Source organism: Drosophila novamexicana, unplaced genomic scaffold, assembly GCF_003285875.2.
Source record: "Drosophila novamexicana strain 15010-1031.04,08,12 unplaced genomic scaffold, DnovRS2.1 tig00000108-arrow-pilon, whole genome shotgun sequence".
NCBI lineage: Eukaryota > Metazoa > Arthropoda > Insecta > Diptera > Drosophilidae > Drosophila > Drosophila novamexicana.
Genome location: NW_020824772.1, coordinates 5,426,257 through 5,446,446, shown reverse-complemented (window position 1 = coordinate 5,446,446; position 20,190 = coordinate 5,426,257). Strand labels below are relative to the sequence as shown.

General features: G+C 39.8%; 1 protein-coding gene across 9 annotated transcripts in view; it reads left to right on the top strand.

Moving 5' to 3' along the window:
- LOC115771628 (polypyrimidine tract-binding protein 1) overlaps positions 1-16,303 on the top strand; it is a 159,793-nt gene extending 143,490 nt beyond the window's left edge. For 5 of the 9 annotated variants that reach the window (XM_030717419.1, XM_030717415.1, XM_030717413.1 and 2 more), the window contains 8 exons: positions 360-698; positions 768-1,053; positions 1,315-1,508; positions 1,998-2,031; positions 9,280-9,372; positions 15,257-15,473; positions 15,948-16,025; positions 16,095-16,303. In XM_030717419.1, the coding sequence (XP_030573279.1) occupies positions 360-698; positions 768-1,053; positions 1,315-1,508; positions 1,998-2,031; positions 9,280-9,372; positions 15,257-15,473; positions 15,948-16,025; positions 16,095-16,227 (1,374 nt within the window). In that variant the 3' untranslated portion in view covers positions 16,228-16,303. The remainder of the gene's footprint in view (positions 1-359; positions 699-767; positions 1,054-1,314; positions 1,509-1,997; positions 2,032-9,279; positions 9,373-15,256; positions 15,474-15,947; positions 16,026-16,094) is intronic. The other 4 variants (XM_030717416.1, XM_030717412.1, XM_030717417.1 and 1 more) reach the window with 3 other exon arrangements.
- Positions 16,304-20,190: the final 3,887 nt, after the last annotated feature.

Genomic DNA, 20,190 nt, shown 5'->3' with positions numbered 1-20,190 from the left:
TTAGCATCCTGCCATTCTCACTCCGCAGTTTGATTTCCTTTTATTATTACGGTACTTGATATTATTGATTTTGATTGAGATTTATGTTGCTGGGCCCGACTGCTTCTTCCTGTTGCCACTACATACACTCTACCTGTTGTTGTTGCTGCTACTGCTGCTGTAAATATTTAGCATATTTTCGCCAAGTTGCCTGTTACACTGAACGGCATGCATAAATTTTGCTGTTGCATGGCAAGTTTTTTTGATTAATGCACAAAGTTTTGCCATGTGCAGCGTTTAACTAATAAAACTTTGGCAGACACGATTTTTTCCAGCAATTGACTTAACAATTCTCTCAACCTTCCCTTCACTTGTTTCAGCAGAACTCGTCGGCGGTGCAGAGCGACTATCGCATTCAATCGCCTGCCGGTGGATCACCCTTGCCGCTATGCGCCGTGGCCAATGTGACCAGTAACAATGCAAACAGCTCGGGCGACAGCAACTGCAGCACTGTGGCCATCTTACAAAACAACACGAGCGCTGTAAACGCCTCGGCGGCCGGCAACAATACCAATGCAGCCGGTGGACCCAATACCGTGCTGCGCGTAATTGTCGAGACTCTGATGTATCCAGTTTCGTTGGACATATTGCATCAGATATTCCAACGCTTTGGCAAGGTGCTAAAGATAGTTACCTTCACCAAGAACAATTCATTCCAGGTGGGTAAAGCACAATACCTTTTAAATCAATGCATAATATTTAATGTACGTCTTTCTCTTCTTTAACAGGCGCTCATCCAGTATCCGGATGCCCACTCTGCACAGCAGGCCAAGTCTATATTGGATGGCCAGAATATCTACAACGGTTGCTGCACTTTGCGCATTGACAACAGCAAATTGACCGCCTTGAATGTCAAGTACAATAATGATAAGTCACGTGACTTTACGAATCCGGCGCTGCCACCGGGCGAGCCGGGCGTCGATCTCATGCCCACTGCCGGCGGCCTCATGAATACAAATGATCTGCTGTTGATTGCTGCCCGCCAGCGGCCCTCACTAACAGGTGATAAAATAGGTAACACAAACAGAACAATTTCCCTCTATTATCATTTTATTTTCTGTGCTAGTAACGCCTGCTCACACACACGCACGCACGTACACACGCACACACACACACACACATCCATACACACATAGAACGCTTTGATTTTAGACTTTTTGCCTTTGACACTTGCTATCGATTCGTCTAATATTTAAGCCGCATGCAACTGTGCAACAGCAACCTTATTACTCTTATTACTATCTCTCTCTCTCTCTCTCTCTGAACATTTTTCAGTCAACGGCTTAGGAGCACCCGGCGTGCTGCCACCTTTCGCCTTGGGCCTGGGCGCACCACTCACCGGCGGCTACAGCAACGCCCTGCCCAATTTGGCCGCCTTCTCGCTGGCCAACAGCGGCGCCCTGCAAACAACTGCGCCCGCCATGCGCGGTTACTCAAATGTTTTACTCGTTTCGAATTTAAATGAGGAGGTAAGTGCTTAATTTTCAAATCTCTTAAATACAACAAAACCATGACTAAATAGCGGCCCACAATTGAATATATGTATATATCCACATATGCCTACATGCTCCCCATACTTCCTATTTACTCACAAATTGCAAAAGTACTCGTACATGACCTCTAATTAGTTTGCATTTCGTCTATGAATATTTTCACAAAAGCCGCATACAATTTATATTAATATATTTTCATTAAAATTTTAGTTTTTTCCAAATTTATTCAATCTTCTGTGGTAAATTATGATAAGCGAGTACACACGTATCCTAGTTTTTAATTTTATATTTTATTTACTTAAAGTAAAATTAAAATAAATGCAGATTAATTAATTATATACATGCTATACGTTTTGTATAATTTTTTGCTGTTTATTATTTATGATTTATATCATTTTTACATACATCTACAAACAAAACTCTCGCTAACTGACAACAAACTTCTATTTCTCTTTTTCTCTGTAGATGGTCACGCCTGATGCTCTATTTACCCTCTTTGGTACGTCTGCACAAAACAAAAACCAAATACAAAATACATATCTTACATACTATATATATATGCCAAATATATTTCTAAAGTATATATAAATTGTTAATTTGAGCAACCACAGTCAGTGGCTCAGCTTAGCAATATGCAAGGCAAATATCTAAATTGCATCCAATCTTTATTTGATCTTCTCGCTTCTTCCACACTGCCCCCTTATCTTTTGCCTTGCCTTGCCCCTGGCTGGGCCACTGTCTTAGCTCTTTACCACAAACGTAATTCTTGACCACTTTATTAGTCGTACACTTGTTTATTCATTGAATTTAGAAAACGTAGGAAAGTTAAAACAGCTGCCAAAAAGTCAACTACTGACTGCGACCCACACATTGTAGCTGCTCTCTCCACTCCTAGCTCTAGCTCTAGCTCTAACTCAGCATCAGCCCCTCCACCCCTGCTTGCATCCCTTAGCGCAACTCGTTGGCGTACTTCCGTTTGAAATTTACGCCATTTACGTGCAATCAGGAAAAGTGCCATGAATTATTTATACATACGGGGGCAGAATAGCATGGGTAAAATGGAAGACACAAAACAATGGCAATGAACATTGAAAACGACGAACACAACAAAACGACTAATAAAATGTTTTAAATATTAAATCAAGTTTTTAAAAACAAATTGCCAATACAAGAACATTGATCGGATATTAACCTACGTATTAGGCAACGTTCCACACCGGTCCAAACAACATTAAAAATGTTTTTTTGTTGGTATCTACTCTGAAGTGCATTTTTAAAATACCTATTGCAAATGAAAAATAATAAAAATAAAATAAGTTGAAACTTTTAATTTATAAGTGCCTTGTTATTGTAAAATACTTTAAATTATTTTTGATTTGCAATTGGTATTTTGCATTTTATATTGAATCACTATGGAAAAATGGTTGGCATTTTGACTTAAGATTTTATAATTATTTTAAATTTAATTCGTTGAAAAAAAAAAAACAAAACCTTTAAGTCAATTATTTGAAACAGACTCACTTCGAACTGCTGTATCACATGTTTTCCTTCAAATCCTGTGTTTTTAGCTTTTACTAAATCTACAGTTCTTTAGGGTCCTTGAGTGCTTATAAAGCTAATCAAAACAAGGTAAAAGAATCTTTTTTACAATGCAAAGCGTGAGCATAATAAAGCCATAAGCCCAGTGCATAAAAATGTCATAGCCAGAGGTGGCAGCAGTTGCAGCCATGACAACGGAAATTCGCATTAAATAACAACATCTAAATGCTGAGGTGCATTTCCTCTGGTTTAAATAGTAAATTCATATATATATATATATATTTATTGTATTGAAATGCACGGGGCAGCAATGGCAACTACTACAAATGGCTTTCTAATAGCTTTTTGCCAGGGGCAGCGAATCCATCAGCTTGAAATTGAAATAGTTTTGCCACTGCGTAAAAATCGCAACGTAATCTTTAGATACTCGACCACACATATACACACACACACACACACACACACAAGCAGCCAGAGGTAAAGCGTATGATAGAGATGGAAAGCGCAAGAGATAGCAACAGTTGCATATGCAGAGGCTGCCACTGGCAGTTATCCTGTCATAAGTTGTGCTTACAAATTGTAAAACAATGAAAATGAAAATATATGCACTTGCATAAATCTACACTAACCACACACACACAAGCTCGCACGCTCCTACACACGCACGCTCGTACGTATTAAAAAAACATTCTGTGGCAAACGGGCAACAAGTGAAACCGCACTCAGACACACACTTGCACGGCATCCTGTTGCTCCTTGGTTGCCGTTGTCTGCGACATGCTCGTGTGCATGTAAAATTACATGAATTAAGTGCGCTTCACTCTGTGCCACCTCTGCCCCAATGTTCGCCCATTGTAAGCGGCTCGCTCTCAGCTCGGCTCAAATGCATATATATATATACAGGACACATGCTTTAACATGGCGCTCATCCTGCCACACACACGCACACACACGCGCTCGCACAACAAAAGATTGAGTGCGGAAGTGCATAGCTATAAAAATGTCCATTTATTTAGTTATCATTGCGCTTGTTGCTGTTGCTGTTGCTGTTGCTGTTTCTGTTGCCGTTGCTCTTGTTGCCACCATGTGTGTGTGGTCTCCCTTCCTCCCCAATTTACCCTCTGTATGCATATGTGTATGTGAGTGCATTTTATACACTCACAGTTTTTGCTGGCTTTACAATTGAAATAAAATTTACTTGTGACTTTTCGGAGCTAGTTGTTTTGGATGGCTGAGTGGTTGGGCGGTGGGTTGGTGGGTTTTTAAGTTGGGTTATTGTCTCCTTGCTGCCTTTTTGTCGTCTACCGTACGCCATGTGTGGCATGTCTGTTTGCCAAATGAATTTAACTAACTTTGTAAAGTTAATGGGGTTTGCTGTTTGAATTGCAGCTACAACTTCCCCTGGCCGAGGACGTTTTGTTTCATTGTGTGTATATGTGTTGTTTTACTATTTTATAGCAATTGGACTTGACTTTTCGCATACGCTGCATTTAACTTGTTTTCACTGCCTGTATCCTATCCCTTTATCTGTTTGTTTTATTTAATAACCAAAATACTTCGATTGCTACGAGTGCCTGCAGCACAATATGTTAGCAACAGTTCGTTGTTGTTGCTGCCAAGTGTAGCGCATAATTGCAGCATAATGGATTTGTTGCCACAACACAAAATGCCGCTGCTGCCCTCTACTGGCCGTATCGCATTTTTGTGCTGCAACAGCACAAAACTTGGCAACCACATACTCACACACTCACACACGCACAACAATGTTAAGTCTGTTGCCGCCTTTGTCTCTGATGACACAAAACGGTTTGTTTTTGCGGCTTATTTACCCACAGAGGCATGTGTGTTGTGTCTGCCATGTGTGTGTGTGTATTGTGTGAATCTGTCTGTTTTGTTTCTGTGCGCCGCTTTGTTTGCATGCAAATGCATTTAATTTGAGTTTAAATACCCAAATATAAACTTTTGCCAAACAAACGCAACCACAGAGCGAAAGGTCCAGAACGTATGCAGCATGTGGGTGGCATTAAGGGCTGCCTGTGGTGCAAGCTGCTTGTCTTTAAATACAAGCGAATACACTTAGACTCACATACGTACGTAAATGTATTCATACGTAAATGTTTTCATTTGTGTGGTATTTATTTACAAATTGCATTGTATTCTGCCAGCAATTCGGGCTTTATCGTTGATAAAGTAAACAAAAATTTGTCAAACGCATTAATTGTTTAAAAATGATTATTGCTTGTTGATGTTGTTGTTCTGATAGTTAGAGCTATTCAAATACACATAAACATAGTCTAGCCGCATAACCGCACAGAGCGCACAACAAAGGGCAGCTTATAGAAACTGAGCCACAGTAAATCCTATCAGCAGCTCGTTAGCCACAGTTAAGACTGACTGCAACCAGGAACTGGCAGCATTTGCCTTTCTTTTGGCAGCTACCAGATGGCAGTTGGCAGCTGCCTGCAGTGCTAATAAAGCTTCGATTGCTGATTTAACGCCAAGCGGACCAGGAGCGAGTCGTATCTAGTGAAGCGTAGAGCAGAAAATTGTTAGATGTACGGTATCATACGCCCTGTTGCACACAGCAAGCGAGACGTCGATAAGCTGAACGCTCTAAAGAGTCTTACTGCTTACCATCACCGGGGGCCAGGACATGACTTGAAATGGCGTGCCAATAGATTTAGATAAACTCGCCAGCGACATGACAGCAGTCTAAGCAAGCAATCAGCTAAATGGCAGCGCTAAAATTTTATGTAATAACTTTTGAATTTCCAAGTAGCTGAACGCAACGCACACGACCCCTGGCCACGAGTGACACTTGAGGCAAGTTGTACAACAAACAAGCAGGCGACTAGCCACACACACACACACACACAAAAACACACACGCACACACAAGTGCTTAATATACGCATAGCGCCTTTTGTTATGTTAATGGCACCAATGAGCTGGGACACGTAACCACAATTTCCACACATAACGCGAACGCCAATGTCTGACGGCCACGTTTAGGTGGCAAATTTAGCACTTCAATCATGGCTCTCTGGCAATGTTTGTTGTTGCTATTTCTATTGGTACTGCTGCTCTTGGCTAAAAGCTGTTTGCATATCAAATAATAAAAGAAGCAAGCGTAAAGGTTGCAACGCCCGCCGCAAACAGCGCACTTCAAACGCTAACGTTTAGATTGATCAAGCCCAATTGAAAAAAAGGCCCACGTTCGGGGCCAACCCTTTCTAAAGGAGACATTTTATTAGTTTTGACAGCGCTTTGTTGTTGGCCAGCCCCGAACGTTTCAATCGAGCGACCCGATGGCTGGCTGCCCTGCTCAATGCTACGATGTCTATGATACGGTCTTTAGACACTTGACACATGCCGCCTGCCACATGCCAAATGCCGCATACCGCATGCCATATGCCAGTTGGTCTGTCAGCCGTGCTAATAGAGCCTATTGCTGGCAACAAAACGGTTGCCTACTTTTTGGGCCATTCACAGCCTTTTGACCCTCTTTTTGCATATACAATAAAAACTTAATCAGTCTGCAAATCGTCTAGTAAAACCTATGCCCGTGTGTGCTTCTGTGGGTGAGTGCGTGTGTGTATTGGTAATCAGCTTATGTAATTGTAATGGCGTGCTAAAAATTTATATCACTGCCGAAAATATTGTGAAAACGTGTTTAATTGAATTTTTATGAGCTCGCTGGGAGCTGCGTGCGTGATTTTTGCCGGGCTCTGAAAAAATTTCATAAAATTTTATATATGCTACATGTAGAATGGCAGTCAGGAAGGTTGGCAAGCAGGCCAGGGGTTGCGAAGCGATTTGATAAAATGCTGTGACCGGAAAAAGGGAAAAATATTTGCGAATAATTTCAACGAAAATTTATCATAATTTAACAAGTTCCGTTTAACTAAAAAGCATGCCATAGAATTGGGTACCTAAGCGTGTTTTCCTGCGAATTGGCTATGGCTTTCAAATAAAATGAACAATTTACAGAGCTTGCTTGTTAAATCCTATTCCTAAACATTTCATCAATTTAGTATTGCAGAGTTGAGGCGCAGAATGTATTATGTATTAACTCAACAAGTTCAGCATTGATCACAGCACATTCACTTAGCCATTTGAAGTTTTCACGAAGCTTATTTCATGGGAACCACAAGCCACAAGAAAATTTGCATTTAACGTCGGACAACTGCGATATTTTTTCATCTAAAATATACGCTCAAACGGACGACTAATGGGCCGCCGGGGAATCAGCGCGAACGCCAGAAAGTATGCAAACATATTCAAAGTCAGCCGCATGGCTGTACAAATATGGCTAAATCTTTTTGCGATAATAAATTATTATAAAGTCTGGCTGCCAGACTGGCTCACTAGCTGGAGGCGGTCTGCCTGTAGTCAGTTTGCATGGCATCCGGCTGGCGGAGCCGCAGCAGCAGCAGCAGTTGCTCACACGCCCCGTTGGACGTCAAACTGCGATGCTGCTGCTGCTGCTGCTGCTGCTGCCGCTGGTACTTCTAATGCTGGTGCAATGCTAGCCAGAAGACTGGCATTCAATATGCTCCACAGCCGATGCCTGGCAGATACGTACGATGTTTGCCTGGCTAAGTTGGCTCGCTTGGCTTGCTTTATTGCTGCAATTGTTGCTACGGCAAGCCAATTTGAAGCAAACGAAATTTTTCGGTGTTTGGCATAAGTCAAGTTTCAGTTCGCAGTACTTTCCTGGCTTGTGCTGTGCAGTCAGCTAGTCGAGCAGCCAGTCGACTGTATAAAATGGATTTACTGCCAACTGTTGAACTATGCGCCGTTCCCGCACTATTTACTACCTGCATTTCTATTGCTACTTTTGTAACTTGTTAGCGCTCCCCATCGCTGCTCCTCAGCTCTCTCCATTTTACTGCCACTGGGCATTGGGTTTTTTTCGTTTTCTGCTTTTAGTTTTATTTTTTTATTTTTTGGGAGGGCTAGTTGAAAATTTACTTTTCGCATTATTCGATTTGTTGTCTTGGGCAACCGAGGGTGCCTGCACTTTACATTGTTTGCATTGGGCGTTGCTGAGGGGAGATCGAGGACGTGGGGCGCGGTTGCGACCTTTTAGCTACCAACTACTATTTTTATGCTTGATGGCAATTTGCGCCCTGCTGCAAATTTGCCGCTGATTGGCTACACACGGACTGCTGGACAAGAGGGACATAGGGCGAGCTTATTTTCACCTCCGCTCCGGACAGCTGTCAAAGCAAAGTCCATTGGCCAGGCTAAAGAAATCACTAGCAATTGCTCTTGTTCTGCACTTAAAGTATCTTAAAGTTTGACGGCACAATATGGCGCCAGAGCAACTGGACCCAATGCATATTGGATACTTTGCGGCGCCGCCGCGTAAGTAAAGTCATAAAATACAATTCAATAACGCGACCAGCAACGAAACTTGCCAACTCCCCAACTGCAACTCCCCAACGCCAACGCTAACGCCAACGTCACACTCACACCTTGTCTGACAGCTGTAAAATCAGCCGCGTGGCGCAGCCTTAAAAAGCATGCAGCCGGATACGGAGTCAAGCTGGAGCCAGTGCTGAACTGGAGCTGGAGCTGGAGCTGAAGCTGCGGATTGAGAAGATGGCGTTGCCGAAGCCATAGCCTGGAGTCGGTCGTAAAAAATAGCTGAGAAAACTTATTGAGCTAGTTATGAGTTTCGTACATGATACTAACGGCTCCGTCCCGACAATAATACCAAGCAGCATCAGCTGCACCTGGAAGACGGCAACCACGGCTGGGGTAATGGAGAAGCGGCTGGGAAACCATCTTCGTACACGTTATGGCTTTTTGGTGGTGTGAAAAAGTTTCGTCCTTTGACGGCAGCAACATTTGCGCGGTGCATAAAACCCTCGCAGCTGTCCGAATTTTCCAGGCCCGCCATTTGAATTGAGCGGCGCTTAAGTCGCGTCTTATGGCCGCGCTCTACTTTGTAGATTGCATCGTAAGAGTAGATTCGTTGGCTGGGTAGGTGGGGTATATACAGCTGCCTATGGCATGGACTAAATATTTGGGCTATATTCATTAGTTTCACAACAGCAGCTACAATGTGTGTGTTAGGATAGCAAATAGTGGGTTACTTTATTAAGTTCACCTAACTTTTGTACTGTTATATGCGTACTCTTAACGGCATTGCAATAAAATGAAATCCATATTAATAATACCAACCATTTCGCAATTCACAGGTGTATACGGCGATGTGCAACGTGTAAAGATTTTGTACAACAAAAAGGACTCGGCACTCATACAAATGGCAGAGCCACAGCAAGCTTATTTGGGTAAGTCAAACATGCCGAAACCTACAGCCTTGCCCTCGTCCCCCCCTACAGGCCACCCCAAAAGTAATGAAAAATCTGCGCTCGTTGCGGCGTTGAAAGGCGCATCAGATCCAAAAAAAAAAAAAAAGAAGAAAATAAAACTGGCCGCTCTAGTTGAGAGTGATAGACAGGGGGATACCCTGAAAACAGTTTTTAAGTAGCACATTCGTTCATATATATAAAAATATAAATTTGTCAACATTTGATGCATCACAAATCACCGGCGTAATGAGCTATTGTAGCGTTTTCTCACCGGTTAAAAGAACATAGGAAATTATTTCGCCTGGGAGATAGAAATGCGTGTTAACTGGAAAATGTAAATGATAATATAAAATATAATATTAACTGCCTCGCTTTAGAATATAAGAATATATCAATTTTAGGGCGCTATATTATATATGCCTATATATGCTCATCTATGTAACCATATATATAAACAGGGTATAAAAAAATGGATAAATGAAATGCGAGCAACAGCAACTGCAATTTGCAGCTGGTTTAAAATGAGAAATTCCAGCAACATGAAATTCCAAACATTGCATACCTTTGGCATCCATTGTTGCCCACTGTTCTTGTTGCTGTTGCAGCTGCAAATGCAGCAAACAAAATGTATTAATAATAAAAATTGTTAAAGCGAAAGAGATGGGGAAATGGACAGATATGCACAGTTGAGTAGAGTATAGCTACAGCGACGCTAGGTGAGCCGAGCGGTTCGGTTGGCTGGCCGTGCGCATAAATGAAATTTTATAAGCGCTTTATTACCAGCGTCTGTCCAATACCTGGTCTGGCTGCTTTTCTGCCCCACGTGTCCTGCTGCTGCTGCCTCTGGGCGTCACTGGGGGCAGCAAAAGGCTGACCCATGCTCGCTCAGCAGGCATGCCAATCATTTTATTGCATTTATTTGTGTGCACTTTGCCATTGTCAGGTTGCCGCAGCCCCCATCTCTTATGCTCCATACACCGCATTCCCTTTGGCTGTTAGTGTGCGCATTAAACGAAATGAAAATCGCCGCGCATTGCGAGGCGTTAAGAGCAGTCAACCGACGTGCCAAATTCCACTTTATTACGTACACAAGAAAAAAGACAAGAGTATTCTAGTCGGGAGAGTCCGACTAGGAAATACCGTGAACCCAATCACAAGCTGGTCTTACAAGCATTTTACATTCTATCTTCTAGATACACATTCACCAAAACAAACATATTGAAGCAGAACGCTTTCTGCGCGCTTTAAGTAATCGATTTACTTGTTCTTGCATTTGCCTTAAACTATCTAAAACTAACTAAAACCTGAAATATTCCTAATGTGTATATATCGAGTTAATCTTGAAAGAACTACGTTTCAACGAGATCGACTTGTTCGCTAGATTGACTCAGCTCGTCGTCCTGATCACGAATATATTTGCTTTACGCGTTCGAAGATGCTCTATTCTTCCTGTTACATACATTTGCACAAAAACATAATACCCTTTCTACCCATTTTCAATGGGTTCGAGGTATTAAATAAAAAACAGCAGGAAAAACAAGCAGCGTTGGCAGCGACACCTTTTCAATTTCAATTTGGTTTTATTCCATTTAATACGTCAGCAAGGCCAGGAAGACGGCCGGGTGGCTGGTCAAGGTATAGGGGGCTTTTGTTCATCTCAAAAATAACTCAAAAGCAGTCAAAGTTGTGCCGCCGCTGGGCATTAAATTGAAAATTGGAAATGACAACGAGCAGTCGTTAAGCATTGTAATTGCAAGCGAGCATTGCGCATACGCAGCGTTGTTCCTTGCTGCTTGCAGTTGTGCCTTTTACTTACTTTAAGCCGCTTTGGGGCATGCAACATACATATAAATATGCAATAATTACACAAAAATACTTAAGCTGCTGACGCTTAAATGCTTAACAAATAATTTTTCACATATTCCATATGCCTATAAATATGTGTATATAATTTCCAATTGTTTTTGGTTGTTTTTTTTCCCCCTTTTTTTGCTCGTTGTGCCCGCAGCATCACATACAGCAGTCGTTGTTATTAATAAAGTTTAAATAAATTTAATTAGTGAAATAAATGCCGTGCACATTAACAGCAGCAACAGCGTTAAGCATTGTAGCGGAAATTGTCAGCAAATTGCGCGAATGGCAGCTGGCCAACATTAATATATATGCACGACAAAAAATGTCATCTTTTTGCTCCTCCTCCACTATTTTTTTTTATCGATTTCAATTTAAAAACCAAATAAAAAGAAGAGAAATATGTCAACCAGCAGCAAAAACAATCATTGGCCATTGCCTTTGATGATCCGTTAAAAATATGCTTTGTGCTGCACTCAATTAACTTTTGCAATTATCATTATGCAAACATGTTGCTATTTGGTGTTCTTTTTTTTTGTTTTCGATTTTGTTTTGTTTATGCAGCTGCATATTTGAGCTCAAAAGCATTCCAACTTTGTGCTGATTTATGCTTAAGTAATGCGAGCTATTGCTGCTTTCGCTCTATTTGCTTTCTCTGTTTGGTTCTGATTTAATTATTTTTCAATTTGCTTGGCTAATCCGTTGCATATTTGAAAATACATCAAATTATATAGTTTGCTAATGTCTCCGAATCCGATGCCAGCCAACCTCCCGTATACGCACTTTTAATTATATTTGTTAGTGAGTTGACAAAAGGCAAACCGCAGCATGTTGTGTAGCTGATGTAACTATTTTAGATTCGCAAACAAAATGGCTCGCTTTATTTGTGGCAACAAAACCAATGCTATTCGACAAGCAAATTATTGTACACACATAAACACATACACATCCACCCAATTGCTGCTGGCATGTGGAAATATTAATGGCCCTGCGTCAACATACAGACTACTAATGTGCCGCGAGGGCTGCCAAATGGCAAACACTTCCGGCTGAGTACCGCCGGCCTCTCTCCTGGCATCCGTCCGTCTGCCAGTCCGCCCGTTCGGCCGTCCATCCGTTTGTTCAGGTAACGTCGCACTAGCCGCCGTGTAAGTGTGTTGGTTGTTTTGGGCGTCTGGCTGTTGGTCGTTGAGTGCGCACTTATGCACTCATAAAATATTAACAAATTCATTCGTTACTTTGCCCAAAACTCTCGCAACTCTGCCAGAACAAAGACGATTACCGACCCTGGGCCAACCCAGTCTATTGCCCAGGCAGCAGATGTCCTGGCAGCCCATAACCCCCTGCCAACCAATCCAGCCCACACCCATGCATATAAAAGTGTCTCTCCAGAGGAGGACAGTATGGTGTTTGTTGTTGCGCACAAAATACGGCTACAATTGCACACTCAGCATACGAATTACAGCGTAAAGGCGAAAATAACTTTTTTGTCTGTGTAAATGAAGTCAAGAGAACGAAGCGCCTGCGAGTCGGACAACCAGACAACCGGACAGACCGAGCCCCAACTCGGTCCAAATAAAGTGCGACAGCAATCAAGAGGCAAAGCCAAAGCACAAATAGACAAAAACACAAACACCTACAATGAAAAAACAATAAGCACTGGGTGGGCACTCGATAGTCCACTCCATTGAAGCAGCTTGAGTTGTGTGTGTGTATGTGGGTGTGTGTGTGGGAAATATTATAATGTCCCATTCGGCCAGGAGTTGGCGTTGGCGTTGGCGACGATGTCGACATTGTGCAAATGGCCGGACGCGCGCCATTTGTTGGCTGCCGTGCCGGGATTAAGTTTTTGCGAAACTTATTACAAACTATAGACAGAACTCTCATATAAATTTATAGGCACACGCACAGCTGCACAGCCCACTGTGGCTGTCCAGCTTGCTCCACCTTCTCCCTCTCCTGTTATAGTTGTTATCTGGGGAATTTTGCGTAAATAAATTTTTGCTACACAAATTACTACAAAATATTTTGCATGAACAGCAGTGTACGCATAAAAGCATTTACAATAAAAACAAACAAATATTTTTGCAGCAGCAACAGCCACACACACACTAGCATGCTGACACACACGGTAGGAATTACGCATACGCCAAGTGAAACTTGTGTGAAGCGTTTTGACAAACTTTTGCGTTAAGTGACTCGTTGAATGAATTGGCGTCCATCTTTATGTGCTCCAAATTAATTATGCAGTGTTCAAGCACCGCAAACTTTTTTATGAACTGACTTTAGATAGTACTTTGTACCATAAACCGATAACAAATATCTCAGCTATTGCCAACCGACTTCGGTTAGTCAGGTTTTCCTGAGATTAATCAATCTCACCTGAGCCAGGTTAAATTGATGTTAGGTCAAAATTGACACGACGTTAACATTACTTTAATTATATTGCCGTGTTGTTGGCTTAAACGACTGAAATGGGTTAATGCACTCACAAATCCTGTCAGCCACATCTACAAGTCATTTTGGGGTCTTTGGGCAAACTTTACTGACTCATATTTTTCGGGATTCAATGGTTTTATACGGTGCTCAGCTGTACGTGCACTTTTTATAAATATTTTGTTTTTGTTTTTTGTTTTTTTGATAATGTCTTGTAAGTTAATAATGATTTGTTGTTGTTGCCGTTGCTGTTGCTGCTACTGGTCAGGCTGGTAATTAAAACTTTGAGTTACTTTTTGAGTTGGGCCCCCAGGCCCAAAGCCACGAGAGCCGCCGCCACGAGCGCAGCTGCAGCACATTTTGAAAGGCGCTGCGATGATAGGCAAAGTTAGTCCTACCATTTTGGGCTAGCAGAGCAAAGCGCTGGCTCTCTCGGCTGCACATTAATCTTTATTACAAGTGTTTGTCATACAGACATACATACATACATACATACACTTACATACAACATACATATATACTCGTCGCATGTGGCAAAATGGCAGAAGCGTTTGTCACTGCTGCCGCTGTTGCTTGCCTTTCGTCTCGTTGTCCTTCAGCCGACTGGCCTTTATTTTACAATTTATTATATTTTCAAGCCGTATTTTGTATTTTTTTGTAAAATCATTTAATCCATTAGGCAAACAATAAACGGCTGAGTAAGCATATTATTTTACAATAAAACATAAGCAACCTAACACGATGTCATCTACTTTCCACCCACACACTCCACGGCCCCCATCTCAATGTCCGTGACAACTGAGCAAAATGATAAAATGTTATATAATTTATTAAAATAATGCAAAAAAAGGGACACGTTCTGGGCTGAGGCATGCCGACTCCCAGTCCCAGACCCAGTCCCAGCATGACTTCACAAGAAATTGAATAAAAATGTAATCGAAATTGAAATCGTAATCGTAATCGAAAACGAATATGAAAATAGAAACAGTATTTATTTCGTTTAACTGGCATGTTGTACAACTGTTGTCTATTTGCAATTGAGCCGCAGGTGTTATGACTATCGAGACCATGAGAAACAAACGACGTCTCGTTGGGGGTGGCTGGAAACAAAAAATTGGAAAAAAAAAAACTGAACAAGAGCAAACTTTTGCGGGCAATGCATTTTATGGCGAGTCATTTGCTTGTAAATCACCAAAGGCAGACGACATTGATAAAGTTGCAGTTACATTTTAGTATGTAAATATTTGCTTGCACTTATTGCTGACTTTGACTCCACAAGGAGGTTCTGGGTAATTTTATGGCTTGTAGCGCAACACATTTACAAACATGTATGTATATATAAATATATATATATATATGTATATGTATATATACTACACATAGTAAATTGCATCAGACACATGTGTAAACACATGTTATACAACATGGAACGTGAACAAATATTCTATCACCCGCACAAGCTGAACAAGCTCTTGGCACAACCTTTCCCACTAAATTCTTGCATTGCCATTCGTTTTAACGTTTTTAACATTGTGTTTTATTTTGTTGTTGCCATTTTTTTATTTTATTTTTGCAGCCATGTCTCACCTTGATAAATTACGTTTATGGGGCAAGCCAATACGTGTCATGGCCAGCAAACATCAGGCCGTGCAACTGCCCAAGGAGGGACAGCCGGACGCGGGCCTCACACGTGACTACTCACAGAATCCATTGCACCGTTTCAAAAAGCCCGGCAGCAAGAACTATCAGAACATCTACCCGCCATCGGCGACACTGCATTTAAGTAACATTCCGTGAGTATCTATTGTTGAGCATTTCGTTGTCTAGCGTTTAAAGCCGTCCTGCGTAACGCGTGCACAGCTGGAGTTGGTTTTCTCATCAGCAACGCCACGCGGGCAATTACAATTACCGTTATGAGCAGCACCACCTCCCGGGCCGGTGGCCCATTCACAGCTCCAGCTACAGCTACAGCCGCAGTCGCAGTCGCAGCCATTGTCAGAGGCAAACGTCCCGCGTCGCTTTGTCTGCCAAATATGACAAAGCGCCCCGCCAGCTTTTTGTGTGCCATGGCGGGGATGAGGCGGCAAGGTGCCTGCCGTTTGAATTTATGTGCTTATGGCAATGCCTGTAACTGTAGCTGTGCCTCTGTGCTTGTGCCTGCTGTTTTGGTGTGGTGTTTATGCGATATCTATAGACGCGCAGCATGCCAATTTAAATCGATAGGTGTTAATTTAGCGTACGAACGTTTTTCTTCTTGCTCCTTACAGCTCATCCTGTACCGAGGATGACATCAAAGAAGCCTTCAGCTCCAACAATTTCGAGGTTAAAGCATTCAAATTTTTCCCGTGAGTAAATGAATATATAGATTACAATTTACAGCGAATATAGCTAATTATCTTTGTATGCATTTGCAGTAAGGACCGCAAAATGGCGCTGCTGCAACTGTCGTCGGTGGAGGAGGCTGTGCTGGCACTGATCAAAATGCACAACCATCAGCTGTCCGAGTCGAATCATTTGCGCGTGAGCTTCTCCAAGTCGAACATCTAGAATCCGACCCGTGGTCAGGTTCACTGAACTTGACTGAGTGCCAACAGCAGCTATGCACTACGGCAGCAGTTCTTTTGGCAGCAACAGATACAATCTATTATTCGTAGTACAAGCGGCGTGCTGGGCAATCGCCACCACATCCACTTCAACTGAGAAGCGAGCCCAACCAACCCAATACAACCCAACCCATCAAACAACTGCAGCAACAATCGATGCAAGAGCTATAGCTACTTATATACAAACAAAATCTAAAATCTAATTTCTGTTTTTATTATAACAATGCGCAAAACTCTATCATAACACTTACTACAGAAATTCTAAAAACTAATAAACAAAACTATACAATTAATTGATATATATATATATATTAAAATGATGAATACAATTTCAAATTTCAATTGTAAGACAAGCATTAAGAGAAACAAATACAACAAATAGAAAGGGAAACACAAAAGCAGCCCACTAAACAATCAGCGACGTCGTATAATCATAAGCTTAAAGTTAAAACTTAAATTTAGTCCATAAGTAAGTTGCATTGCATAGAGAGAAAGAAGAAGCAAAGCAAACTTAGAACTAACTTAAGTGCACTGTACTGTGTTTTGGTTTTAAGAAACAGCAGAAAGTCAAATTCAAACAAAAAACAAATCAATTTATGTTAAACAATGAAGTAAGCAAAAAAAAAAAAACAAATTTTTATTGTGTACGAGTATTTACTGTTATTATATTTTAAGTGATTGAAACTTTGATTGAAAACCCTTATTTTTTACAAAAAAAAAAAAAAAAGCAAAAAAACAAAAGAAAAAACATATGAACTTAAAATGCATGCGCGCATTTAAGCAGTTTTTAAACGTTTTTCATTTTGTTAGCGGTACGAGTAATGTTAAAAGTAAAGTTAATCTCAAAAAAAAAACCCCCCAATCAGCGTGCATACTGACTCTTAAAATGTAATTGAAGCCAAGCAGAATGGCGCGGAAATGTATTAAATTTAAATATAATAAAGCAACTATTCGGGCACTTGAAGAGAAACCCCATTATAAATTTAGTACGTCTGTTCGTTTAGCATTAAAACAAAGTAAAAAAAATAAAACTAAAATGTAATAATAAAGGCAGTTAAATAAAAAACAAAATAGAAAACTAATTAAAACGCGTACGTAAAACCTTCTGTGTGTGTATATGTAAGTGTTGTTAAACTAGCAAAATATATACACAAAACGAAAATATAAGAAATATATACTGCATATTGGATATACATACATATGCATATATATAAGTATATGTTGAACTACAACAAAAACATGAAACAGGAAATAAAACAAATTTTAAGCTACGGAAGTAAAATCTCAAAAATCGTAATTATATTTAGGCCTAAGCATACCGAAAGACATATAAGTGTTTTTAGCGAAACAAATACAAACAAAAAAACAACAAAAAGAAAAATGAAAAAAAAAACTCAATGATTTTTTGATAATTTTACAAGAACCCCACACAACCATGAGAACACACACAGAGACAGACAGGCACAACTAACTATACACACATCAATGTTTATATATATTTAGAAAGTGAAATTATTTATACGTTGGCGCAAAAGAACAAAAACAAACACAAAAAGAAGAAAGAAGAAAGAAAAAATAAAAACAAAATGATTAAATAAACTAATTGTAACTGTAACTGAATGATATGGATTTAGTTTTTAAGCATAAGTAGCAGTGATCGTAATTTAAAATTAACAATTTACAGAAATAGTAAATATTGAAGCAAAAAACGTGTACGAAAAGCAACAGTAAAATATTGTAAAATGTATAATTAAATAACATACGGTATTTACAGTTATCGAACAAGTCGCAAATAGCAGCTGCTATTTGCATACAAGCATTCATATATGGTATAGTATGGTTAGAACTAGGGACAAGTTTGCAAGTGTGAGTTCCTTTGAAACTCTACAACAACACACAGACAAAGAGAACACATACTTAACCATATATTGCATACACACACACATTTCACATGTAATGCTTAAAGTACATTTTTAAACAAACTCTAGCGTTTCATGTATACATTCTATCCTAATCTTAACTTATCTACAACCTAATTAATTAACTTATTATATGCTCTATGTCTATGCCTATGTCTATGTCTACTATATAAATACATATATAAACATATATATACATATATATATATATATATATATATATATACACGTTTTGTTAGCGCATCAATACAAGGTAAAGAGAGATAAATATATATATATATATACTATACATATATATCAAACCCACGACTGCTAGAATTTCAAATGAGAACTCTTGACAAATCAAAAATTTCATACAAGTATTTCAAAAACTATAATTACTTACAACAGAAAAGCAAAGAATGCGAAACAAAATAAAACAAATAAAGCAGGAGGAAATAAAGTAAAGAAAATATGTGAAAAGTTGAATCATAAATTAATAATGTGTTTGTAAAACAATATAAAGACACACACACACAAAAGATACCTAACCACTGACAAACACACAGGCACACACACACCACACGAACTCTCATATTCACATACACACTTACTCAATCGAAATCAATCCAAATGAATTATGAAGGCGGCAGAGCAACAATGCGGCTGCACTTCAAAATGCAGCGTTCAAAGCGTAATCAAATATTTAGCCCAACGATAATATACATACAGATACATAGATACAATTTGCGCTACAGCGTGTTTATGTTGATAATGAACAAGAACACACCGAGATAAGCAGCATGCGAATTAATAGAACTATATACATACATACTAAGTACATACATACATCATAATAGGTGGAAAATATGCAACTCAGCTATTTGAAAAAAAAAACAAAAGCAAAAAACAAAAAGAACGCTAAAAGTATTACTTTATCATGTAGAGAAAAATATAAAAAAAAAAAAACACATCAACTGAATACATAGTTTACGAGTACATTGAAGAATTTAATAATTAAAAATTTATCAGATAAAGAATTACATATAATGAACGAAGCAGAGCAAACATATTAGCTTTGTGTTCTGATTTGCGCCCGCTGCGGGACTTGAAGGATAGTCATAAAGCAAAAAGTTGCATACATCAAAAAAATATTTCTGAAATGAACAAATAAATAAATTAAACACAATTAAAAGGCATAGCAAACAGTTATAAGTTGTACATTTCGAGATTTTACCAAAATGCATATGGAAGCATAATAAATTCAAGACTAAGAAAATATGAATTACATACAAATATGCTAGCATATATGTGTACATACATACATACGTGTCCGCATGTATGCATCAGTTTTAGTTGTGTAACACGCTCGCTCGAAGCTGACACCCGCGCATACTACATTACTTGCATGCAAAATGTGTGTACTATATGTAATTGTAGCTATAATCTGTGCATAATTGTATTGAAAAAGAAACAAAAAAGAAATACTAAAATAGTGAAAACGTCGAAAAGAAGGGTATAAACTAAAATGGAACAGGAGTACGAACACAATTTTCTTAACTCAATCCAAATCGAATCACATGCGCAACATACTTATACATATACATATAACATCAACAGAAACATATCAACCAGATTTGTCATATGAGTACGAGTAGTTGATTTTAATGACACTTTTTATGAATTCGCATAGACCGATCCCACAATATGCCCCACAAACATTTCCGTTCAGAGCAGTCACATACCAGAGCAACCCGACAGAAAAACAGAGTATAGAAATTGAGCGTTATGAATAGAGTTAGAGTCAAGCGTTTGACAAAGAGCGATAGCATTAGAAAATAAGATATATCAGAAATGCAGCAAAATCGCAAGTGTTGAAAACTAAAAGCAAGAGCAAAACGAAATTATTTTAAGCAAACGGACCGGAACCGAGTGCGTACCAGGTTACGACATTGTCCTCGTAGACAGTGAGTCATAGATGAAAGCATAGAGAATTTGTTAAATATTTT